This window comes from Schistocerca americana, chromosome 5 (assembly GCF_021461395.2).
Source record: "Schistocerca americana isolate TAMUIC-IGC-003095 chromosome 5, iqSchAmer2.1, whole genome shotgun sequence".
Classification (NCBI taxonomy): Eukaryota; Metazoa; Arthropoda; class Insecta; order Orthoptera; family Acrididae; genus Schistocerca; species Schistocerca americana.
In genome coordinates this window covers 484,978,532-485,004,705 of record NC_060123.1, presented here as the reverse complement: position 1 = coordinate 485,004,705, position 26,174 = coordinate 484,978,532, and the positions used below count along the sequence as shown (strand labels likewise).

The 26,174-nt window shown below is 38.0% G+C and overlaps 1 protein-coding gene across 1 annotated transcript in view; it reads right to left on the bottom strand.

Annotated features, from left to right (window-relative positions):
- Positions 1-26,174, bottom strand: part of LOC124616033 (collagen alpha-5(IV) chain-like) — a 616,123-nt gene that overhangs the window by 149,684 nt on the left and 440,265 nt on the right. The window contains exons 7-13 of the mRNA XM_047144251.1: positions 23,159-23,320; positions 22,805-22,934; positions 21,589-21,738; positions 13,411-13,587; positions 12,987-13,151; positions 12,401-12,562; positions 9,164-9,351 (exon numbers count right to left, since the gene is read on the bottom strand). Coding sequence (XP_047000207.1) covers positions 9,164-9,351; positions 12,401-12,562; positions 12,987-13,151; positions 13,411-13,587; positions 21,589-21,738; positions 22,805-22,934; positions 23,159-23,320 — 1,134 coding nt within the window. The remainder of the gene's footprint in view (positions 1-9,163; positions 9,352-12,400; positions 12,563-12,986; positions 13,152-13,410; positions 13,588-21,588; positions 21,739-22,804; positions 22,935-23,158; positions 23,321-26,174) is intronic.

Sequence of the window (26,174 nt, the reverse complement as noted above, 5' to 3'; positions counted from 1 at the left end):
TTACATTGCATTTAGGAACTTTCGGGTAATTGAACATGTATCAATAATTACAGATTTCTGTAGTTGTATATATACATTTGGATGTAGCTGTATTGTGTTGATGTACTGGTGGATATTGTGTGGTATGAATCCTGTAGTTGATAGTATAACTGGTACAAAGTCAACTTTATCCTGATGCCACATGTCCTTGACTTCCTCAGCCAGTTGGATGTATTTTTCAATTTTTTTCCTGTTTTCTTCTGTATATTTGTTGTATTGGGTATGGATATTTCGATTAGTTGCGTTAATTTCTTCTTTTTATTGGTGAGTATGATGTCAAGTTTGTTATGTGGTGTTGTTTTATCTGTTATAATGGTTCTGTTCCAGTATAATTTGTATTCATCATTCTCCAGTACATTTTGTGATGCATACTTGTATGTGGGAACATGTTGTTTTATTAGTTTATGTAGTATGGCAAGTTGTTGATGTATTATTTTTGCTACATTGTCGTGTCTTCTGGGGTATTCTGTATTTGCTAGTATTGTACATCCACTTGTGATGTGATCTACTGTTTCTATTTGTTGTTTGCAAAGTCTGCATGTATCTGTTGTGGTACTGGTATCTTTAATAATATGCTTGCTGTAATATCTGTATTGAAATCATGAATCCTTCTGACTCACTGTATATATTGCCTTTTCTTAGTCATGTGTTGGATGTGTCTTGATCGATGTGTGGCTGTGTTAGATGATACGGGTGCTTGCCATGTAGTGGTTTCTTTTTCCAATTTACTTTCTTTGTATCTGTTGATGTTATGTGATCTAAAGGGTTGTAGAAGTGGTTATGAAATTGCAGTGGTGTAGCCGATGTATTTATATGAATGATTGCTTGTGTATTTTGCTAGTTTCTGCTCGCTCTATAAAGAATTTTCTTAAATTGTCTACCTGTCCACAATGTAGGTTTTTTATGTCGATAAATCCCTTTCCTCCTTCCTTTCTGCTTAATGTGAATCTTTCTGTTGCTGAATGTATGTGATGTATTCTATATTTGTGGCATTGTGATCCTGTAAGTGTATTGAGTGCTTCTAGGTCTGTGTTACTCCATTTCACTACTCCAAATGAGTAGGTCAATATTGGTATAGATTCAGATTCAGATTCAGATTCTTTATTAGTCATTCAGCATTGTTACATGCAATAGACTTCGTCAGTTCACTTAACTTATTAATTTTACAAAAAAAAATTTTTTACACATTTAAGTTGATATTAGGCATTTCTAAAAATTCTTCTAATGAATAGAATGGATTGGTTAACAAGAAGTTATGAACATTGTCTTTAAATAATTTGTCAGGCTTGATTGACCCATAAGTATTTATAGCTTTTGTCTTGTTTCTTACTGTCAATCCTGTTTTCAGTATTTTTGTTAGTCTTTGTCTATATTTTTCTTTTAGTTCTTCTTTAATATTTTTATTATCTATTCCTATTTTTTGTCTGTATCCTAGATATTTGTAGGCATCTGTTTTTTCCATCACTTCTATGCAGTCGCTGTGGTTATCCAATATGTAATCTTCTTGTTTAGTGTGTTTTCCCTTGACTATGCTATTTTTCTTACATTTGTCTGTTCCAAAAGCCATATTTATATCATTGCTGAATACTTCTGTTATCTTTAGTAATTGGTTGAGTTTTTGATTTGTTGCTGACAGTAGTTTTAGATCATCCATGTATAGCAAATGTGTGATTTCATGTTGGTATGTTCCAGTAATATTGTATCCATAATTTGGATTATTTAGCTTGTTGGATAGTGGGTTCAGAGCAAGGCAGAACCAGAAAGGACTTAATGAGTCTCCTTTGTATATTCCACACTTAATATGTATTGGCTGTGATGTGATATTATTTGAATTTGTTTGGACATTAAGTGTGGTTTTCCAATTTGTCATTACTATGTTTAGGAACTGTATCAATTTAGGATCTACTTTGTATATTTCCAATATCTGTAGTAACCATGAGTGGGGTACACTATCAAAAGCTTTTTGGTAATAAATGTATGCGTAGTGTAGCGACCTTTGTTTAGTTTTAGCTTGATATGTCACCTCTGCATCTATTATCAGTTGCTCTTTACATCCTTGTGCTCCTTTGCAACAGGCTTTTTGTTCTTCATTTATAATTTTGTTCTGTGTTGTATGTGTCATTAATTTCGGTGTAATGACTGAAGTTAATTTTTTGTATATTGTTGGTAGGCATGTTATGGGGCGATATTTAGCTGGGTTTGCTGTGTCTGCTTGATTTTTAGGTTTCAGATAAGTTATTCCATGTGTAAGTGTATCAGGAAACGTGTATGGGTCTGCAATGTAACTGTTAAATAATTTATATCTAAAAACACAGATGATATGGCTTACCGAACGAAAGTGCTGGCAGGTCGATAGACACACAAACATACACATGAAATTCAAGCTTTTGCAACAAACTGTTGCCTCATCAGGAAAGAGGGAAGGAGAGGGAAAGACAAAAGGATGTGGGTTTTAAGGGAGAGGGTAAGGAGTCATTCCAATCCCGGGAGCGGAAAGACTTACCTTAGGGGGAAAAAAGGACAGGTATACACTCGCACACACACTTTTTTCCCCCTAAGGTAAGTCTTTCCGCTCACGGGATTGGAATGACTCCTTACCCTCTCCCTTAAAACCCACATCCTTTCGTCTTTCCCTCTCCTTCCCTCTTTCCTGATGAGGCAACAGTTTGTTGCGAAAGCTTGAATTTCGTGTGTATGTTTGTGTTTGTTTGTGTGTCTATCTACCTGCCAGAACTTTCGGTCGGTAAGTCACATCATCTGTGTTTTTAGATATATTTTTCCCACGTGGAATGTTTCCCTCTATTATGTTAAATAATTTAGTTAGATGCGAATGTGTTGAGGTGAACTTCTTTAGCCAGAAATTTGCTACCTTATCTTTTCCAGGGGCTTTCCAATTGTGAGTAGAATTAATTGCTCGGGTGACTTCATGTTGCAAAATTATCACTTCAGGCATTTGTGGTATCATCTTGTATGTGTGTGTTTCTGCTTGTATCCACCGTGCATGCCTGTCATGTTGTACCGGGTTTGACCATATGTTGCTCCAGAAGTGTTCCATGTCTGTTATGTTTGGTAGATTGTCTATTTTAATGTGTGTGTTATCTATTGTCTGGTAAAATTTCTTTTGGTTTGTGTTGAATGTTTGGTTTTGTTTCCTTCTAATTTTCACTTTTTTTGTATCTTCTAAGTCGTTTGGCCAATGCTTGTAATTTCTGCTTCTTTTCATCTAATTGCTCTATCGCTTCTTGTTGTGAGATTTTACCTAACTTTTTTCGTTTTTTGTCTGATATTTCATTTCTTATAAATTGTGTTAGCTGTCCAATGTCTTTTCTCAGTTTTTCTATTCTGATTTGTAGCTTGCGTTGCCATGCTGGTTTTGTGGGTTTCTTCTGTGTGTTGGTTGGTTCTGATCTCTGCCTAATGTGTATATTTAGTGTAGTGAGTGCTCCTATATAAACCAGTAGTTTTAACTCTTCCATAGTTGTATTTTCATTTATTTTGTTGTGTATGATTGTGTTGATAGTTGTTATTGTTGTTTTGACTTGTGGGTTATTTGGTGGTCTATGCAAGAATGGTCTAATGACTGTATTTGTGTCTTTGTATTCTATATATGACAGCTGAAATTTTTTTTCTATATCTAACATGTGTGTCACTTCGTGTTCTACTTGTGCTTGTTCTGGTGGCTGTCTTAAGATTTCATTTTCCTCTGATTATTTAATTAACACATGTTGTCTTTGTTTGTTTGCTCTGGGATGTTTGAGTCCATTACTGTATTTTCTTCTTCTTCTGATTGCACATTATTTTGCTCCAGTATTTGTTGTACTTGTTGTTTGATGTTTCCTAATTCTGACTGGGGTATCCTGTTATTTTTGATTACTACACGGATCTGATCAGCTAGTTGTTGTTCTGTTAAAAATTTTAATTCTGGGTATCTGGTAATAAATGTTGTGTATACTTGTGATCTGTATCCAGTTGTGTTGCTTCCTAAGTTTGTTGCTTGGTAATAACAGAACATGAGGTGTCGGTTAACTTCATCTGACCATCTCATTATATGTCTTTGTTTTCCTTCTAGAGTGGTTGCAGGAAGCATATCCTGCAAAACACCTCTATTTGGATTTAAATCATTTTCCGTGTGGCTAGCAGTGTCATTACCATCGTGGACGGGCATAGGGTTCAAGCGTCGTCCCCGACCATGACAGCGCTTGTCCGAGGCTTCATTAGTTCTGTCCTGAACCAATTAATCACACTAATAGGGGGGTTAGCCCGATTAGTGGTTTGTTCTTTTCGTCACCTTTTATGACTGGCAGAACATACTGGAGGTCTATTCTTTTCCCGGGCCTCCACGGGGTTTCTGTCATCAGACCATCTGTTGGTGTTTAGGGTTGATTCACAGTTCTCCCTTTAGTATCTCAGAGTATGTTGCATATCCTTAAATTGTATAAACAGTAAACCATATTCTAATATACTGCTTATTTCCATCACAGAATATCAAAAAACATTTGGAAGAGATGAGCTTGTTAGCTGCCACAAGAAACAGACATGGAGAAATACCACCATAGTATCAGCATAGACAAAATCTATAAGAATGTGTAGCAAAGCAAACTGGGACCCATTCCCATTTTATTTTGTTATTTGCTTCCTTAAACGATTACTTTTTTCTCAATTGTCATTAGTGCGGGTGACAGATGTGCCATAAGATAAAACTGTCATTCTGTAATTCCAATTATAAGTCCTGGCCCAACTTTGCTAAATTAGATTAGTCAGAATAATTTTCTAAATAATTTGAACCATTTCAAGTAACTGGTTTTGCAAAAGTTCAGTTCAGTTAACTATCAGTAATCATTTCCTATTCCACTCATGTTGTTGACATGTAAACAGATTTAATTACCATGTTACTGCTCAAGTTAGGAAAATAACCAATAGAACTCTTTAAAGTATACATGTTGCTAATTTTCAAAACTTAATTCGTTTCTGGCTAATTAACACCTTTATGTATGGTATAGTTTATTTAGCTATTTTTGCAGTTTTTGTCATCAAGAAGCTTTATTTCAGTCAAAACTCTTATTGTAACATAAAGTTGAGGCCAAAACCAATCTTTCTGCACTATTCAATCAACTTAGGATGTAAAATTCTAATTGTAACACTTCTGGATTTTCCACGACCAATACGAGACTGGAATAAAAGGGGGAACAGATAGAGGTACACAAGGTACCCTCCGCCACACACCGTCAGGTGGCTTGCGGAGTATGGATGTAGATATAGATGTATAATATTCTAATTGCAAATTATTGAAATTACATATTTAACAAAGTGAAATTCTACTAACCATTTTTGCAAAGCTATAAAATAATCGGGCCTGAAGCCATTTTAAGTCAGCGTGTTCTGAGATTTCATGTATGGAACTCATGTCAGTCAAAAGAGTCATAATGTACTTGTGCAATAATGTGTATAACTTAATATGAAACCAGACTGAACTATAACCGTTAATAACATACACAGATTAATTTGAATATGAAAGGCAGTCACTGCCTAGATTCATGGAACCCATGTCAATCAGAACTGAAATGTGATAGCACAATGATGTGTTATTGTGATTAAAAAGACAGACAGTGAAGTAGGACAATTTACAATGATTGCTGATTAACTTTAATATAGAAGTGCTACACGTATTGTTCATCTGAGTGAGACTGTTGTTGATTGGATAGATTATGCTGCACAGTGACTATTGCCGTATACCTGTTAAATGAGTCTTAATTATGTAATTAAGACATGGGCTTGCCATAACTAATTCAGTGTGGGGCTTTGAAGCTTATGGCATAAAACCTGTGAAGCCAAATATGTTTGTGTTGACCAATCAAAAGCTTAACTGGAATTGCACAGCAGGAAAAGGAAATAAAGAAAAAAATAGTAGGAGAATATGGATAAGGGGAAAGAATTGAAGGATGAAACCACCAGTACAATTCTGGAAAAAGCACTACTTGATCGTTGAAACCTAGAACATTTCCAAGAACAAACGTACTCTGGCCATGATTTATTAGTTATGAAATGTAGATTTCAGCTGAAAAATCTACAGAAAGCAAGGAATGTAAAGACATGATTCCTGAGTAAATGAAACAACTGGAGGCTGTTGAGGGTTTAAATGGAAGCAATAGGCAACTGCAAAGCTATAGAAAGAAAGGAATGTAATGAGATTATTCCTGAGTAAATTTAAAAAAACTGGAAGTTGCTGAGGGTTTCAATGGAAGCAACAGTCAACACCTGGCTGAAATAGATCTGGAGATGAATGTTACCTTTGAGAAATTAAACAGTGAACACAGCAAAGGAACAACTACACAGAAAGACACAGTCCAGCAGAAATTCTTGAATAACACAGGGGATATTGAATTTGACTGATGACCACTTAGTTGTGATATGAAATGGAATGACCACATAGGCCCAAGGTCGTGGGCGAAGCAGTAGACTTCATTTTACTGGCAGAATTTCGGGGAAGTGCAATCAGTCTAATAGGAGATTGCCTACAAATTACTTATGCAGCCAGTTCTAGAAAAGTTGCTCAAGTGTGTGGAACCTGCACCATATAGGGCTAACAGGGGATACTGAACATATACAGAGAAGGGCAGCATGAATGGTCACAGGTTTGTTTGATCTGCGCGAGTGTGTTACAGAGATAACAAAGAAACAGAACTGGAAGATCTTAAATATAGACATAAAATATACTGGGAAAGTCTATTAACCAAGTATCAAGAACCAGCTTTAAATGATGACAGCAGAAATATACGACAATCCCCTATGTATCATTCACACAGGGTTTGTTGGGGAAAGATTAGAATAAATACTGCCTGCACAGAGGCATTCACACAGTCATTCTTCCAGTGCGCCATGCATGAATGAAACGGAAAGGAATACTAATAATTGGTACAATGGGATGTGCCCTCTGCCATGCACCTCATAGTGGTTTCCTGAGTTGTAGATGTAGATATAGATGTAGAAAGGAGAAAGTACAGAAATGCAGTAACTGAAGAAATCAAAACATACAAAAAAGTGTTTTAAAAACTGTGCACAATCACAAAGTATGAATGGCTAAGGGAGAAATATAAAGCAATAAAAGAATAAATGTATATAGCAAACATAGATGCTGCATATAGAAAAATTAAAGACATCTTTAGAGGACAGAGAAGTAGGTGTATGAACTTCAAAAGCTCAGATGGTGACCACATAGCAAGCAATGGAGAGAAAGCTCAGTTGAACGGACTGTATCAACAAACTACAGAAAGGAAAGAAATTTGGAGACAATATTATGGAAAAAGAGGAGGAAGAGGATGAAGATCAAATGACAGATGCAGTATTGACAGAGAATTGAATGACCCAAGTTGAAACAAGGTAACATGAATGAGATGAAATTTTATCATAATTGTTAAGATCCTTTGGACAACCAAACATGACAAATCTCTTCAACCTGGAATACTGAATATATGAGACTGGCAAGTACACAGGGACTTCAAGGACAATATAACAACCCAGTACGAAAGAAGGTAGGTGCTGTCACATGTAAACATCACCAAATCATCAGTTTAATAAGTCGTGGCTGCAGATCACTAAAATGACGTATTTATAGAAAAATGGAAAAACTGATGGAGGCCAAATCTGGGACAATTAGTTTGGGTTTCAGGGAAATATAGGAATAGGTGGGGCAGTACTGACTCTATGACTTATCCTAAAAGATTGGCTGAAGAAATGAAAACCTAAATTGATAGCATTTATAGAATTAGAGAAAGCTTTTGACAATGTTGACTGCACTATACTCTTTGAAAATACAGTAAGCAAAATGTTACTTACACTTGTACAAAAACCAAACAGCTGTTGTAAGAGTCAGTGGACATAAAAGGCAAGCTGTAGTTGAAAAGGGAGTTTGACTTTGTTGTAGCGTATCCTCCATATTATTCGATCCATACACTGAGACAGAAGTAAAGGAAACCAAACAGGAAGTTGGAAATGGAATTGAAATTCAAGGAGATGAAATAAACATTTTGAAGTTTGCTGATAGCACTGTAAAACAGTCACTGACAGCAGTGGGCTTGAAAGTTCATCTGAACAGCGTTTTGAAAAGAAGTTGTAACATGAAAATCAGTGAAAGTAATAGACAAGAAATGTGGTGTGATGCTGAGAGAACTGTATTAGGAAATGAGACACTGAAAGGAGCAGATGAGGTTTGATATTTGGGTAGCAAGACAACTGATGGTAACTGAAGTAGAGAGGATAAAACTGCAGACTGGCAATAGCAAGAAAAGTTTTTCCAGAAAACAGAAATATGTTAACACTGAACATAAATTTAAGTGTTAAGAATACTTTCATGAAAGTATCTGTCTGAATTGTTGCCTTATATGTAAATAAAACATGGACGACAAAGAAGAGAACAGAAGCTTTTAAAATTTGGTGCCACAAAAGAATATTGAAATTGAGATTACTAGATTGAGTGACAAATGAAAATGTACTGAATTACATAGGAATTAAAAGAGATATTTGTCATAAATTGACTAAAAGAAGGAATAAGTTGGTAGCACACATCTCAAATTATCAAGAAATAGCTAATTTGGTAATGGGGGAAAGTGAATGGGTACAGGTTAGGGCAGATAGGGGTATAAAATTTGCAGGGGGAGTCCAAGACTTGACTACAGTAAGCAGGTTCAAATAGATGTAGGTTGCACTAGCTATGCTGAAATGAAGAGATTGCAAAATTTTTATTCATATGACTGGTTTCAATTCATCTAGAACCATCTTCAGAACTGATATTTCAGTTACAGGAGTAACCCGTCCAAATCCAGCAACTTTCACATACTGCGTCACATAAAATGAACCATCTGAAGATGGTTCTAGATGAATTGAAATCAGTCATATGAATAAAAAATTTGCAATCAAGACAGATTACAAGTAACATTGTAAAATCACTGATTGCTGCTATCCTATCAGACATTATGTCTGTTTTTGCGAAATAAAGAGACTTGCACAGGATAGACAAGTCTGGAGAGATACATCAAAATAGTTTTTGGACCAAAAATTACAACATCAAGAAACATTTTAAGACTATGTTAATAAAAGAAACTGCAAAAGATCAGTAGCTTTCACCTACCTTGGGTCCTTTAGGTCCTGGGAGACCTGGAAGTCCATCTGCTCCAGGAGGACCCTCGTCACCTGGTGGACCTAGAGGCCCTGGAAGACCTTTCATGCCTTTTATCCCCTTGTCAGGCTTAATTTGAGACTGAGGTGGGTAAATCAATGTTCCTCGTTCACCCTTAGGTCCAGGAACTCCCTGCAGACCTGACAACAACATATCTGATAAGTTAATTAAATTCAAAAATATTTTCAGTGGAATGCACAAATGTTACAACTCCTGATACAATAGCCAACATTTCAAATTTGGTATTCATCTGTACTGCATGCACAAACAAGCATATATACACAGATAAATAGAGAGAGATACATGTAAGTATGTATTCATGATCACTATCATAATCATCAACCTGCTAATGCTTGCTAAAGGGCTCATCTAGACTTTTCCCGGCCTTATGGTTTTCAGCTATACGCAAATGTTGTTCTGTCATGTTTTAAATGATCCTCAAGTGACCTTTCGTAAGGTCACCACCTCAGTTTTTTTTTTCCTTATTTCTTGGAGTCCAGCAATGAAATTTTTTGGTCCACCTATGATCCATTCACCATGCTTCATATGTCCCACCACCTCCATTTAATTTTTCTTAGAGTTGTAACAGCAACTTCTAGTCCAGTGTGTTTCCTAATTAATGTGTTTGTTTTCCAGTATCTCTCCCAGTAACTCTTTAACATGCATCTCCATGCATCCCCATTGCTTACCAAGCAAACCTCAGTTTTTGAATGGTTTTTGCATTAAAAGCGCTTGCAAGTTCTTGTCTCATGGCCATAAGGCAGCAGTAAAAAAAAAAAAAAAAAAAAATTACTGTTCACCAAAAATTGTACATATTCTGTAACTGTTAATATTATTTCTATTTGTAAAGATAGGTCAACTATGATGGCAGCACCACAGGGCGCACTCCACCTAGTGCCAACTAGTTCTCTTAAGTGGGAACAGCTGCCAGCCACTTCACGCTGCTGTTAGTAGCACACATGTTTAGGTGAAATCTTATTTTGGTGTGTGGACTTGTAAAACCTATGTCATTTTTGATATTATTTGACAACTTTGTTGAAGTTGTACGTTCACTTTGTATCAAAGGGTATGTATTACGTCTTAAATATCATGTTGTTATCTGGTGGTTTAGTATAGGGGCTCCATTTATACATGTGTGTAATTTTGCAGGATTGCAAATAAGTATTTGTCACCAGAAACATCCTGTGACTATCATTTCACAATGGAACAGCCATTTTAAAGACATTTTTACTCTTTTCAGGCCCCAGATCTGGTGAATACAGGACCTCTCTTTCATGAATCCAACTTGATACACACAAATTTGATGATCTACTTGCTCCATAAGCCTAGCCTCCTATGATTTGGATGACACCTTGTAAATCTGAAATATGATATAATGGGCACATTAATTCTTGACATCAGTTCTATCTTCCTTTTTGTGAAGAGGGTGAATCAGTGCTGTTTTCCATTCACCAGGTATTATTTCAGTTTTCCAGATAATTTCCATCTCATGACATAGGGCATTAAAGGTGAATTCACCTCCATTTTTCAAGATTTCTGCTGTGATTGAGTCTTCTCTGGTGGCTTTTTAGTTTTACAGTTCTGCACAATTACCCTTCTACATTCATCAGGAGTAGGGGGAGAATTGTTGTTTATTTGCTCTGGGACTATTCTTGGCCATTTTTCTCTGGATTCTTCACAGTTTAGCAATTTCTTGAAGTACTTGGCAAGGATCTCACAATTTTGTTTATCATTCACAGCCAGTTTCCCATCATTCCTCTTGAAGTTCAAACCTGGTGGTTTTTAATGCAGCCTGAAGACCCTGTAAAAGTTCCTGTTGTTGTTCCTTTTAAATTGTGACTCAAAATTCTTCCTTTTTGTCTGTGAGTCTAGGTCCTTTGTCCTTATGGAGCACATTTGCAGTCTGCTTCTGTACTTCTTTGTACTGTGAGAATTTATCTTCTTTGTTGTCTGTGTTCTAAGCTTTGCAGGCCATTGATCTTTGGTCAGCTGTCTTATCACAGTCATCAGTACACCATGAGTATTTACACCCCTTTCATAATAGTACTATATCTTTTGCAGTATGTATCATATTTTGCTGTACGTCCTGGCAGGTATTTGTTTTTCTTTGTTGTAACAGCTCCTGGAAATTAGCTTTATTTTGCTTTAGCTTGTCAGAATTGATTCTTACAACTTTCTTCCAAGGAATTTTTTTCTTATTTAATGGAAGAAGTCTAACTTTCACATGGGCCAGGGAGTGATTTGAGTAAAGATTGGCTCCTTTCCTCACTTCTGTGTTCACAATTTCCCTAACATTTCGTTTTGATACTATGATGTTGTCCAACTGGAATTCATCAAAATCTTTTCTTGGAAAGTGCCATGTATTCTTTTTGCTGAGATGCCTCTTGAAATAAGTAGGCATAAGTTTAAGATCAAAGGCATCACCAGCTCAATAAATCTTCTGTCACTTATTTATTCTATTGCCCACAGGGTAGTTGCCAACAATATTTTGAAACTGCTGTTCCTTTCCAATTTGCACATCAAAGCAATTTTGACACCATGAGTTGAAGTTCTTTGTAATTCATTCCCTACCTGGGCCCAAAACATGTCTACTTATTCAGGGTTTCTTTGGCTGTCTTTATGTGTTGTGAGCACTGAAAAATGTATACATTTTCTTTGGACATTTGAATGTGAGCACAGAGTGTTTACAGGAAGGTGAGCTAAGTTTTGGAGGCAAGTATTTGTTCGAAAACACAGAATGATTTGCTGAGCTATTGTAGAGTTGCTCCAATCCTTTTCCCAGATTTCCCTTTGAATATTCTGAAATTCCCTGAATAGTGGTGCTTGAATCTGTAAATCATGCCTCCTGTAATGTAAGATCAAAATTTTTGGGTTACACCTCATCTTTAGCCCCCCCCCCCCCTCCCCCAATCTTAAGTAGAGATCATATCTTGGTTGCTCCAAGGTAGTGATGGTTCTTAGTTCATAGATTAGACCTGGTTGCATTGACTAGAGTGTTAGTCTGATTTTCATTGCTTGAAGTGTTTCCAGATGGCTCTGACTCCATCCTGCATACTGGTACAGGCTCCCCAGAATCAGAAGGCCTGTGTGCACTGCCTAAAGCTACTTTTGAATAATTACAATCCTATCACTCCTTCTGGAGGTTTGCTTAATACTATTGTAGCTTTACAATTAACACTACATACATACCAGCACTGCCAGGCATTCCAGCAAGTCCAACTGAACCAGGAGCACCAGGCTTGCCCTTTGGCCCTTTAAGCCCCCGGGGGCCAGGAAGGCCAGGGAAACCTGGAGACCCCGGTATACCATTCAGACCAGAATCACCTCTTTCTCCTTTTGGACCAGGCAGACCTGTAAAATAGTTTAAAACTTATATTAATGACCATCTACTGAAGCTATTGGAGTAAATTTAGTATCAAAAGAAAATGCAAAAATACAGTAAGCCTTCTGCGTCCTAAAAATACTTTTTTCTTTTAATCTGCAGATTATCCATTGAAGCTACTGGTGCAAATTTATTATAAAAGGAAGACACATAAGGACAGTAAACCTGGTGCAACCTAAAAATATTTTTCAATTTTATGATTATGTTACACTTCTTTACCAACTTCAGGTTTTAATCTTCTGATGCCACAGCAACAACTTCTACTTACTACCAAATTCCACTTTCTTGTCTCAATATATTCATCTTTCTTCAAATCTAAACACATACATTTCTAAATAAGTAATACATACATTAACAAGTAACACTGTTATAGCAATGAGAAGTGTTAAGTACCTGGTGAGCAGACACCACAATCTTCTCCTCTTTCTCCCTTCGGTCCTTCTATTCCATCAAGACCTGCGTACCCTGGTCGACCATCAGGACCAGGAAGACCTGGTGGACCTGCTTCTCCCGGAGGACCACGAATGGGAACACCTATTCCCGGCAGCCCTTTTGGACCTGTCATCAGAATTTAAAGTATTTTACTTTCATTTATTCAAATAAATGTGCAATATTTTGACAGTGATATAACTGCATATATTTTACAGTGTTGGCTTATAGAGGTTAATGTTACACTTCAAGACACATTACAGTAGGTGGTAATAAAAATATGAAAACAGCTTCATATTAATAATCTGTAGTCAAGAGTTTTGAAACACTTTTACATAGAATCTAAATTTCTGTTATACTGTTAATTTCAATAAAATGCAGTATTTGCCTTGTGGTCCTGGATCTCCTCTATCACCAGGCTGTCCTGAGACTCCTGGTATTCCAGGAAAGCCATCTGGTCCTGGGGGACCCATGATGCTGGGACCTGGGAAGCCTTTCTCTCCCAAGATACCTTTTGGTCCAGGTAGACCTGGGGCTCCTGGCAAGCCAGGTGGTCCAGGATATCCTGAAATAAACATTAATAACTAGTTTAAATCAAACAATGGAAATTCCAGGATAGAATAACAACAATATGGAAAGGATAGACTGCTCCTCACCAGATAGAGGAGGCAATGAGTTGCATACAGTCACAATGAAAAAGAATGTGTTCCATAGATCCGAATGATACAAATATTCAGATTTTGAACTAAGTCAATCATCAGACATTAAAAAAGAACTCATCACACACCTTCACACAACCACAACACAACACACATGGCCACTGTTGTCTCCAGATGCTAAGGTTACACTAATAATTAGTTTATTTCCTTTTCTTACTTTATTTTACCACCACTTGGAATATAGCTTTTCATATCAGTTGCAATTTCAAATATCTTCAAAAATTTGTCTAAGGACAAAAACAAAAAAAGTTAACTCAGAGGTTCAAATGGATTTGAAGAGGTTAGCAGCAACAAAATGAAGAGGGGCTTAATTTATAGCAGTGAAGAGAGTAAGAATTGGATAGAGTGAATATATTCAGTTTTGTTCATAGCCAATATTTGGCTTTATTCTACAACAAATTAAACCAAAAGAGATAGGACAAAAAGAAATAGCGCACCATTTGCAGCACAATAATAAAATCTGTTTTCAGCACTGTTCATGTCTCTGCACAAGTGTTGCATCGAATGGAGTTCTGTAAATTGTAACATATAGCCAGATAGCAAATGTTATGTGTGGTTTGTACCAAGACTGTCTGGCAGGCAACCACAAAATCTTTGAGAGGCATATGAGAAGAAACATGCAAAAAATGGGTAGGCCAGTAGTTTGTGCATCAGTTTTTCAAAGGTTTTGATGTATCCTCCTTAATTTTGATTTAACTCTGCCTGTTCAAACCCCATTTTTTCAAAATATATCCCAGTTGTTTCATCTAATATTTTTTCTGAAGTCTCATTATTTTGCAGAGGTGCTGTTATCTACAAATGTTGGCACTTGTGCCTGTGCATATACTTCCAGTTTTTATGCTTTTTCGGTATAACCACCTTGTTTACTGTTCCAGCATTTCCAACAGCAACAGCTATGTTAAAATGTTCTGGTACACTTACATTTACTTTGATTCTGCCTATTTTGACTTCCTGCTTGTACATGTTTTTCGTATATACTGCAAATCACACATTTGACTTTTGTTGCATCTCTATACTCCCCAGAATTCTGAACATCTTATTACTATATAAATCATCTATCATCTTCTTTACATCCCTACATGCAATCAAGGTAACATGATTTTTCCTAACCATTCCATTTAGTATCAATGTATCCTCATAATTGCTTCTTCTGTAGCTGTATTTTTTCTGAAATCATGCTGTTCATCATACAATACCTTCAAATTCATGTTTCTTACGCTATTTCTATGAACAGGAAATTTTTGAGTAAATTGTAAAGTAAAAAAACAGCTCAAAATCTGCAGTTTTCAGTGATATAATGTGCCATTAGTAGTTATAACAAAACGTCACCAAATTTGGCATTTTTCCCCGTTTCCGTGTAAAAAGTTATAAATCTGAGTGGAGTGGTTTACTGATATTGGTAACTGATAGTTACTGAATGCTGAAACTGGATTTTGACTCTTTTTCTCAACACTGTGAATTGCGTATAACCTTACAATGACAGTTGATTGCTCACGTAAAGAACTATAGCTCCAGATGTGTTGTCCAATGGAAATACCCTACATTCAGTGATTCCTATTCCAGTAACAGTTTTAGTCTCTGATGTGACATTTCCCAAAACCTTTGCACAATCTATCAAACAATTTTTGTGAGATCTTTAATGCAGTGCATGAATTAAACTAAATATTTTCATAGTATATATATATATATATATATATATATATATATATATATATATATATATATAAACAAAGAGGATGTGACTTACCAAATGAAAGTGCTGGCAGGTCGACAGACACACAAACATACACACAAAATTCAAGCTTTCGCCCTCATCAGGAAAGAGGGAAGGAGAGGGAAAGACGAAAGGATGTGGGTTTTAAGGGAGAGGGTAAGGAGTCATTCCAATCCCGGGAGCGGAAAGACTTACCTTAGGGGGAAAAAAGGACGGGTATACACTCGCACACACACACACACATATCCATCCACACATATACAGACACAAGCAGACATATAAAGACAAAGAGTTTGGGCAGAGATGTCAGTCGAGGCAGAAGTGCAGAGGCAAAGATGTTGTTGAATGACAGGTGAGGTATGAGTGGCGGCAACTTGAAATTAGCGGAGATTGAGGCCTGGTGGATAACGGGAAGAGAGGATATATTGAAGAGCGAGTTCCCATCTCCGGAGTTCGGATAGGTTGGTGTTAGTGGGAAGTATCCAGATAACCCGGACGGTGTAACACTGTGCCAAGATGTGCTGGCCGTGCACCAAGGCATGTTTAGCCACAGGGTGATCCTCATTACCAACAAACACTGTCTGCCTGTGTCCATTCATGCGAATGGACAGTTTGTTGCTGGTCATTCCCACATAGAATGCGTCACAGCGTAGGCAGGTCAGTTGGTAGATCACGTGGGTGCTTTCACACGTGGCTCTGCCTTTGATCGTGTACACCTTCCGGGTTACAGGACTGGAGTAGGTGGTGGTGGGAGGGTGCATGGGACAGGTTTTACACCGGGGGCGGTTACAAGGGTAGGAGCCAGAGGGTAGGGAAGGTGGTTTGGGGATTTCATAGGGATGAACTAAGAGGTTACGAAGGTTAGGTGGACGGCGGAAAGACACTCTTGGTGGAGTGGGGAGGATTTCATGAAGGATGGATCTCATTTCAGGGCAGGATTTGAGGAAGTCGTATCCCTGCTGGAGAGCCACATTCAGAATCTGATCCAGTCCCGGAAAGTATCCTGTCACAAGTGGGGCACTTTTGTGGTTCTTCTGTGGGAGGTTCTGGGTTTGAGAGGATGAGGAAGTGGCTCTGGTTATTTGCTTCTGTACCAGGTCGGGAGGGTAGTTGCAGGATGCAAAAGCTGTTGTCAGGTTGTTGGTGTAATGCTTCAGGGATTCTGGACTGGAGCAGATTCGTTTGCCACGAAGAACTAGGCTGTACCGCGGAAGGGACCGTTTGATGTGGAATGGGTGGCAGCTGTCGTAATGGAGGTACTGTTGCTTGTTGGTGGGTTTGATGTGGACGGACGTGTGAAGCTGGCCATTGGACAGGTGGAGGTGAACATCAAGGAAAGTGTCATGGGATTTGGAGTACGACCAGGTGAATCTGATGGAACCAAAGGAGTTGAGGTTGGAGAGGAAATTCTGGAGTTCTTCTTCACTGTGAGTCCAGATCATGAAGATGTCATCAATAAATCTGTACCAAACTTTGGGTTGGCAGGCCTGGGTAACCAAGAAGGCTTCCTCTAAGCGACCCATGAATAGGTTGGCATACGAAGGGGCCATCCTGGTACCCATGGCTGTTCCCTTTAATTGTTGGTATGTCTGGCCTTCAAAAGTGAAGAAGTTGTGGGTCAGGATGAAGCTGGCTAAGGTAATGAGGAAAGAGGTTTTAGGTAGGGTGGCAGGTGATCGGCGTGAAAGGAAGTGTTCTATCACAGTGAGGCCCTGGACGTGCGGGATATTTGTGTATAAGGAAGTGGCATCAATGGTTACAAGGATGGTTTCTGGGGGTAACAGATTGGGTAAGGATTCCAGGCGTTCGAGAAAGTGGTTAGTGTCTTTGATGAAGGATGGGAGATTGCACGTAATAGGTTGAAGGTATTGATCTACGTAGGCAGAGATACGTTCTGTGGGGGCTTGGTAACCAGCTACAATTGGGCGGCCGGGATGATTGGGTTTGTGAATTTTAGGAAGAAGGTAGAAAGTAGGGGTGCGGGGTGTCGGTGGGGTCAGGAGGTTGATGGAGTCAGGTGAAAGGTTTTGTAGGGGGCCTAAGGTTCTGAGGATTCCTTGTAGCTCCGCCTGGACATCGGGAATGGGATTACCTTGGCAAACTTTGTATGTGGTGTTGTCTGAAAGCTGACGCAGTCCCTCAGTCACATACTCCCGACGATCAAGTACCACGGTCGTGGAACCCTTGTCCGGCGGAAGAATGATGATGGACCGGTCAGCCTTCAGATCACGGATAGCCTGGGCTTCAGCAGTGGTGATGTTGGGAGTAGGATTAAGGTTTTTTAAGAAGGACTGAGAGGCAAGGCTGGAAGTCAGAAATTCCTGGAAGGTTTGGAGAGGGTGATTTTGAGGAAGAGGAGGTGGGTCCCGCTGTGATGGAGGACGGAACTGTTCCAGGCAGGGTTCAATTTGGATAGTGTCTTGGGGAGTTGGATCGTTAGGGGTAGGATTAGGATCATTTTTCTTTGTGGCAAAGTGATACTTCCATCAGAGAGTACGAGTGTAGGACAGTAAATCTTTGATGAGGGCTGTTTGGTTGAATCTGGGAGTGGGGCTGAAGGTGAGGCCTTTGGATAGGACAGAGGTTTCGGATTGGGAGAGAGGTTTGGAAGAAAGGTTAACTACTGAAGGCTGACCGGTCCATCATCATTCTTCCGGCGGACAAGGGTTCCACCTGGGTTGCACCTTCAAACCAGGTAACAACTCTTATGGCAACATATCAGCCTGATCTATGTTCACAATTCTAGGTTCATCTTTCAGCCATGGGATGATAATGAACACTGTAAAGGTATTTTTTAAATTTTTTAATTGATTTATTTTTTATTAACTATCACTACCAGTCACAAAATTTGTTAACTAATGTATTATTTATTTATTGTTGACATGTTTTGAGGGAATACCTCATCGTCAGGCTAAATGGCATTACAAAAACAATTTCACAATAAGATCATACAGATGTTACACAGTCTTTTCATAATTGCTGTGATAAAACCTAGTAAGAGGCGATGTCACTTTGTTAAGCTGGACTGATGTTTGCATGTTTTGTAACAGTCGTTCACTTTGTTTTTAATGAGAAGATTGTGTAACATCTGTATGATCTTATTGTGAAATTGTTTTTGTACTGCCATTTAGCCTGAGGATGGGGTATTCCCTCGAAACATGTCACACAATAAATAAATAATACATTAGTTAACAAATTTTGTGACTGGTAGTAGTAGTTTATAAAAAAAAAAAAAAAAACCTTGAGACAGTCATGGTCAAAAAACAGTCAAAATGGCTTCAAATAATGAACTCTGTTAATGGAGATATTGCAACAAGAATTCATCATCATCCATTTTCTGCTATACCAGCAGGTCCTTCGCCTCTTCATTTTCTGCGATTCATTGCTTCCTTCCTAAGGCTGCTGTATGTTGTACCATCCATCACGTCATCCAGTATCTGAAATCTCTTCCTTCCTCACTTCCTTTTCCCTTCTACATAACCTTCTAAAACTGTTTTTATCAGTCCATCATTCTTTCTTAATATATGCCCAATCCAATTTCTTTTTCGTCTTTTTATTACATTCATTGCTTCCTTCCTAAGGCTGCTGTATGTTGTACCATCCATCACGTCATCCAGTATCTGAAATCTCTTCCTTCCTCACTTCCTTTTCCCTTCTACATAACCTTCTAAAACTGTTTTTATCAGTCCATCATTCTTTCTTAATATATGCCCAATCCAATTTCTTTTTCGTCTTTTTATTACATCTAGTAACTGTCTTTTCTCTCTCATTCTTCTCAGTGCCTCTTCATTTTTTACTCTGCCCATCTAACTTATTCTTTCCATCCTCCGCCATGTCCACTTCTCAAAAGCCTCCAGCCTTTCTCTGTCTTTCTTCCTCAAAGTCCACGTTACAGTGCCATACATAAGAACACTCGATACAAAACATTTTATGAGTCTTTTCTCAGTTCTCTGTCCAGAGAATTGTGTGTACCTAAATGTCAAGTCTCGACTTTGTAAGACATTCTGAAGGAATACAAATCCCTTTGTAATTTATTGGGAAAGCAGCTGTCCATGCCGGCAGGATATGGGTACAATGTCAAATGCCTGGTGGCATGCTGAAGCCAGATTGCTTTCCATTTCAGATTAAGACCCCATGCAGATGTTTTCACACTATAGTGAAATACTGACAGAACAGCAACATAATGTCTTAGAAAACATTGAAGTTATGACAGTGCTTTTTTTAAACAGTGTATAGTTGCAAAGTTATATTTCTATAGTTGATTAATTTTAATAGGTTTGACAGAAATGATTTCTCCCTTCAAATAATGTAAATAAATGTGATCTGGTGTGGCAGTAAATATACTGTAATTCATGTGCAGATTCTGATCTTGAAGACAACACTTAAAAATGAAATAAGACAAAAATAAGAAGTGTGCATTACTTCACAAAAAATATGTTAGAACTTAATATCAGAACTGTCAAAATATAATGGCAAAAAATAATAACACAGAAACTGGCAAAAAAAAAAAAAAATCAGGTTTTTTTTCCTTTCCCTTGCTCAACGCAATGGGTATTAAGCTGCTTATGAAATAGGCTTCAAATTTATCACTTTGTGTTTTCTTCAGCTGTGTGGTCTTAAATGCTTTTCTATCTTTGATAATATAACTCTTGTTTCAGAATTTCATTGGCAGAAAATGAACTGTGCTTTGCTTCATAACTTCCGCTGTTTCCCACTTCTAAATATAAAGATGGCAGTTTGTTGACTAATTTATTTACTTGCTCAGTACCACACTATACTGGATATGGTGATATGCAGTCCAGTTGAATGTAATTAAATCATTAATTTTACATTTAATTGTGTGGTTAAGCAACTACACAAACTTTTACATGTAAGTGCTTCTATAATGAGATTTGTGGTTAAGTTGAAACTGTAAGTATTTTCAGAATATAATTATGACTGTACTTAAAATTACAGATTATAATCTTGTTGGTAATTTGTCAAAAGTATTTTTAGGCCATAGTGTCTAAATGTCAGTGCAACTGAGACCTGCCATTTCAATGTATGTGTCAGTGCAAATGTTATCAAATTGACAGGAACCTCAGAGTTGTGACAGCTGGTAACCTGTATAGTTGAGACCCAGACAGCTCACATTTCCTTTAGACTCATCGACAGTCAGATTCATTCTTTTTTTTATCTTCATTAGATCATAAATTCACTACCTCCAATCAATCTTTAATGTGACATATGCTGTTTGTGTCCTTCAGTTGCATTTTCTGGGATATCACATTCAACCTGACATGATTCCAGAATGAAATTTTCAGTTTGCATTGGAGTGTGCACTGACATGGAACTTCCTTGCAGATTAAAATTGTGTACCAGACAGAGACTCAAACTCGAGACCTTTGCCTTTCGCAGGCAAGTGTTCCACCATCGATAGAGCACTTGCTCGTAAAGGCAAAGGTTCCAAGTTCAAGACTTGGTCTGGCACACAGTTTTACTCTCCCAGAACTTTCATGATATAATGACATCACAATTCTCTGGTATCCCACTTTCATTTTGCATTGCTACCAACACTCCAAGTACTTGATTTAAATGCCTCACAGGTAAAGGAAAATTTACCAGGCAAATGGCTCAACTATCATGTCAGAGATGCAAGCATAATATTACAATATGGCAGTTCCCTCAAAAAATTTTCCTTCATAATATATACCAGGAAAAATTGAAGAAACATGTTGACCAGTTCAGAGGACCACAGCAAGTCTCTGACATGACCCATGATGAATCTGTTTCTCAACAGTAGGGGTTTCACCAACTTTGTATTTAGCCATTGCCTGTTCCTTTTCAGAGGCAGAACTTATCATATTACTGCATGTGGCGGTGTGCCACACTGAAAGCATCCCTAGGCAGCTGTCTCAAAGTTCCACTGTTATTGTCAAGAGCTTGTATCTTTATTAACACCATCCCGCCAAAAAATGGCACACTGGCATGGTGATGGAAGGAGCCTCACTACACTAGTGTCCTGCCACAATTTGAAAAAAAAGATAAAAGCACAAATTGATGCAACACCCACCAAAAAAAAATATTTTCACAATAGCAATCACAGTTCACTGTGGGCTATGAAAGTGATGTGGGCATAATAGTCCAAAATTACCATCATCTCCTCGTTCTCCTTTAATGGATATTCCTTTGGCACCTCTGGGTCCTGGTAACCCTGCTGAACCTGGTGGCCCAGGGGGACCAATTGTTCCAGAGATTCCATCTTCTCCTGGAATACCAGATGTTCCTTTTGCTCCAGGAGGTCCTGCAAGAAAATGATGCCCCATGAAACAATAACGCCATAAAATTCAGCTTCATACACCACCATGTAATATATACTGATGGGCCAAAAGTCATGAGAAGGTATTGAGAATTGGTAGTCAGTTGCTGAAATCTGAGTGATTCATATATCTTCATACAGTTATGGTAGAAATGGGTTCCTGTCACCCCACATTCAAATTAGGGTAATTTGACCTACAATATTATTACATGGCTCTGCAGAGGCAACAAGATGTCCACTGGACAAACATCTGGGTTTGTCCTATGCATTGGTTTACACAAGTGGATACATTACCTCTGTGGTACTGAAGATCCAGATACTGCAGACCTCATAAACCTAAAATTTTGTGTAATCTCTGATATGCTATGACAAATGCATCTTGCACCACTTATCATCCCACATTCAAAGTCAGTTAATTTGTAACATGTTCCCATGTTCATTACACATTTGTCTGTATTAGACCTCTCAGACATCATCTCTATACTCACCCCACACACAACATCTACAGTTGAATTGGTGTTAAGCTGATTCCCAAGAGTTGCAGTGGGCTGGAAACAGCAGCTTTGCATGCTTACCTCAATCGGCAACATACCACAATTTTGTAAACATCTCTGTGGCAATGCCTCAGTGCTGTCACAGCTCTGTAGACAGCTATTGTTTTTGCCTGCATCCATTTGTGCTTCGAAGCTGCAAGCTGGCAACAGCACTACAAGCTATCAAGAGATCTTCTTATACTGTCTCAACTATACCTGCAACATTTGGGTATCATAGACAGCACATGTTCCGATGGGATAACCCTTCCCATGACTTTTGACTACTTAGCTTATGTAATGCTATTTCATTTCTTGAGAGAAGTTATTACATTTGAAAACAATTGATCTTTTAGCATGTAGAGTCTTAACTGAAAGAAATATGCTGTTTCAATACCAAGACTGATAATCACGTTAATGTAAAGGAGTTACTGCTCAGTAGCATAGACATGCTTCCACATACTACTTGGTGGGTTATTTTGTGGATCCATCAGTACTAAATATAATGTATCCCAACCAACCTAATGGTCCTTGTGGTCCCTGAACACCAAATTTTCCATCTTCATCCAAGTCTGGGTCATAGATTCCTTGTGGTCCTTCTGGTCCCTGTGGTCCTGGTAGACCTATTTGTCCATCTTCACCTTGTGCTCCCTGAATTTATATTTTCAGATATTACAAATATCAAAATATGTACTTGTAAAACATATTATATTAACACTGATGGTACTTTTGATTGAAAAGCACTTTAATAACAATAGAGCATGTACTTCTACCCACACACACTGACTTATTCATACACACTGTGATGACTTAATCTGTGGCACACATCCAAAATGACAGAACACAACACCAGAATGAATCTTGGGTTTTCTCACCTTTGGTCCATCTCTACCTGGTTCTCCAGCATAGCCAGGAGCTCCCTTCTGGCCTTTGGGGCCTGCTGGCCCTTCTGGCCCTTGGCGGCCTTGCTTTCCTCGTGGTCCATCTATACCTGGGTCGCCCTTCAACCCTTTGAGACCTGCAACACCTGGTGGGCCCTGAAGGAGAAATAATGTCATGTGGGATATTGGTTAGTGTGGCAATTATTTTCTGCTTATTTGCTACAGTTGTGCATTACTAATTGAAAATACTAGCAGTAATGGAAAACTGGTTTGCTAGACAAACTCCACAGAGACCAATGGATATTTTACAAACACAGGAATCCACTTCATGTGTTATCATAAAATTGTTAAAAATGTTAATGGTTCTATTTAATAATTTGCATGCTTGCTTATTATTATTATTATTATTATTACTGTCATAACTAAAACTGAGCAAAATGTGGTTCAAAAACTACATGTTCCGGCTCGGTGAATGTGAGAAGTCTTCTAAAACCACCCTGCAATTGGCCAGTAGATAGACTTTTAAAAGCTTTGGACTGAACCAAGGCTGTCCTCCTCTCTCCAGGTTGTCAGACTATTATGTAATCAGGCTAAGTGGCCTGCAGAATTCATAGTTCTATGACTGCATTTGACACTGTTAGCAACTGATAGAGTTTAGAAGATTCCAATGCCTGGAGAGGACATCTTTTTGAGCTTGAAAAATGACTCTTGTTTCCTTTCTTCTAGTGCACAAAATGTGGTTTTGTTCTGCCTGAAGCATTTGGACTGCAAGAGAGAGTTGTGTTCTTCAGAGGCCACTGTAATAGGTTTGCCATATAAAAATTAATGTAAAAATTTTCAGGCCATCACAAGTATTTTTTGCCCACAGACAAATGGCAAATTGCTATTGAGATGCTGCTGTGCAGCAAGCGAAGAGGGTGTTTTTGAGAGAGTTGGGGATGGATGACAAGCTCGTATACTGCTGCCACACTTACATTGTACTAGAATCTGAACTTCAGGGTGTTGCATCAGTCCCTGTCTGTAGCATGAAAATAACTGTACAAGGAAGAGACAGAGAAAAGACTGGTGACATTGTTTTAACACTGTCCTGTAAAAGTTCACATCCAACTTGACTGCAGAATAGTGCCAAAACTGCCACTGCACCAATGAATCAGCATAATTTATTGTGAATAGTGTGCAAACAAGAAAAAATCAAAAACAGGTAGTCACTGCTAAAGTCATAAAACTAATCCTCACACCAGGCAATGTTAATCTGCAGTTTATCAATAACAAGCCATCACTGCTAGAAATTCAAGAGAATTTTGTAATGAATTTAAACTCTGTACCTAGATTTCAGACAGGGGCAAAAGCCCCCTTCTGCCTCCAAAATATCCACTTTCACCCAAAATTTCACGTCTTAGATCATTTAACCAGTTGTCGTCATCAGATTATGAAATTAAATAGTCTGGAAAGAGCTATTACCACAAAACATTGTGAAAAATCTCTGTTTCCCATTAAAGAACGCTATTAAGAGATGAGGAGTTCCAAGTTCTATTTTCTTCAAATTATAATTATATTGTGGCAGCTGCTGTGAAATATTTTGTAAATTGACCCATCAGGATTCTTCTGGCACTTCATGAATTATGTGATGGTTTATCAAGCACTTGTTTTAACAGGTTTGCTCACTAATAACCTGTTGAAAATCTTCTTTTTCTCTAAAGATTATTTTCATGCATATTTTAACAGGTTTGCTCAGTAAGAACCCATTTAAAATCTCCGTTTTCTCTAAAGATGACTTTCATGCATTTTTAACAGGTTTGCTCACTAAGAAACAGTTGAAAATCTCTTTTGTCTCTGCAGATGATTTTCTACTCAAAACTATCAACCTTATAACATGGTTCCTTAAACCATACAATGAACTGCCAGTGTCTATGATGGTTCTGAGGACAGATGAATGTGGGTTTTCAGCCGTAATTCATTCATCATGCACGTGGATGATGCACGCAAGTTGCTTCCCATATTACTGGCCAAGTTTTCTAAGATCGTAACTTCATTTTCTGTGGCAGCTGCTTAGTGTTACTGGTAAGCTTATTTCATGTAAAGAATATATGTTGCATTTTTTATTTCATGCAAGACACTGAACATACTAATCACAACACTCATAGGTTATATCTGAACTGAAAAGAGAGAAAAATCTGCCATAAACTTCAAATTTGGTACATTTATTAAGACATGCCTCCCCCCCCCCCCCTCCTGCTACTGATTCTGGTCCCCTCCCCCTCCCTGGAGTCAGTATACAGTAGGGCACATTTACAGTAGAAGGAGAGTTCAGCAATGTGTAGACTGAAACACTTGTTGTTCTCTGGTGTATATGTGCTACTCCATTACACCTATCAGGAATACCTATTTGTTTTCCTTTTTGTCAACAGATCTATTAGATAATTCACTGAAAGTCAGGATGAATTGCAGCTTAACAATAGAAGACACACTGCGATCAGTGGGGAAATCAAAGAGACTCTCTCCTGACCCAGCATCAAATGTCATAGTAATATATTGATAGAGAAACCTGAAAAAAAAATAGCTTTATGATCAGCTGGCAATGTATCAGCAGTGTAGTTGATACCAAGCTGAAAATGGCACTGCTGACTGCTAGCTTGGCCCACATTGCTCTGGTTCCTGCAGATAAATTGGAATTCACAAAGTCTGTTACACATCCCAAAAAGTTTCAGCCCTGGCATCTGCAGAAACTTATCTGGAGGAGGGGGGAGACTGTAAATTAACATTTTTGATATAAATGAACTGGTCAGTTCTGAAATGTGCAACACCACAAGAACAATATTTTATAGGTGATGCAAAAAGTTATTATATCCCAGAGAATTGACAATTATTCACTAATTTCCAGAAGTTTGACTTCTTCTATTATTTGGTGGAAGAGCTGATGAAGACACAATATAGATTTAAATAACATTATATAGATATAGCACAACAAATAATTTATAATCATTATGAGTCAACTAATCATGTAAATATC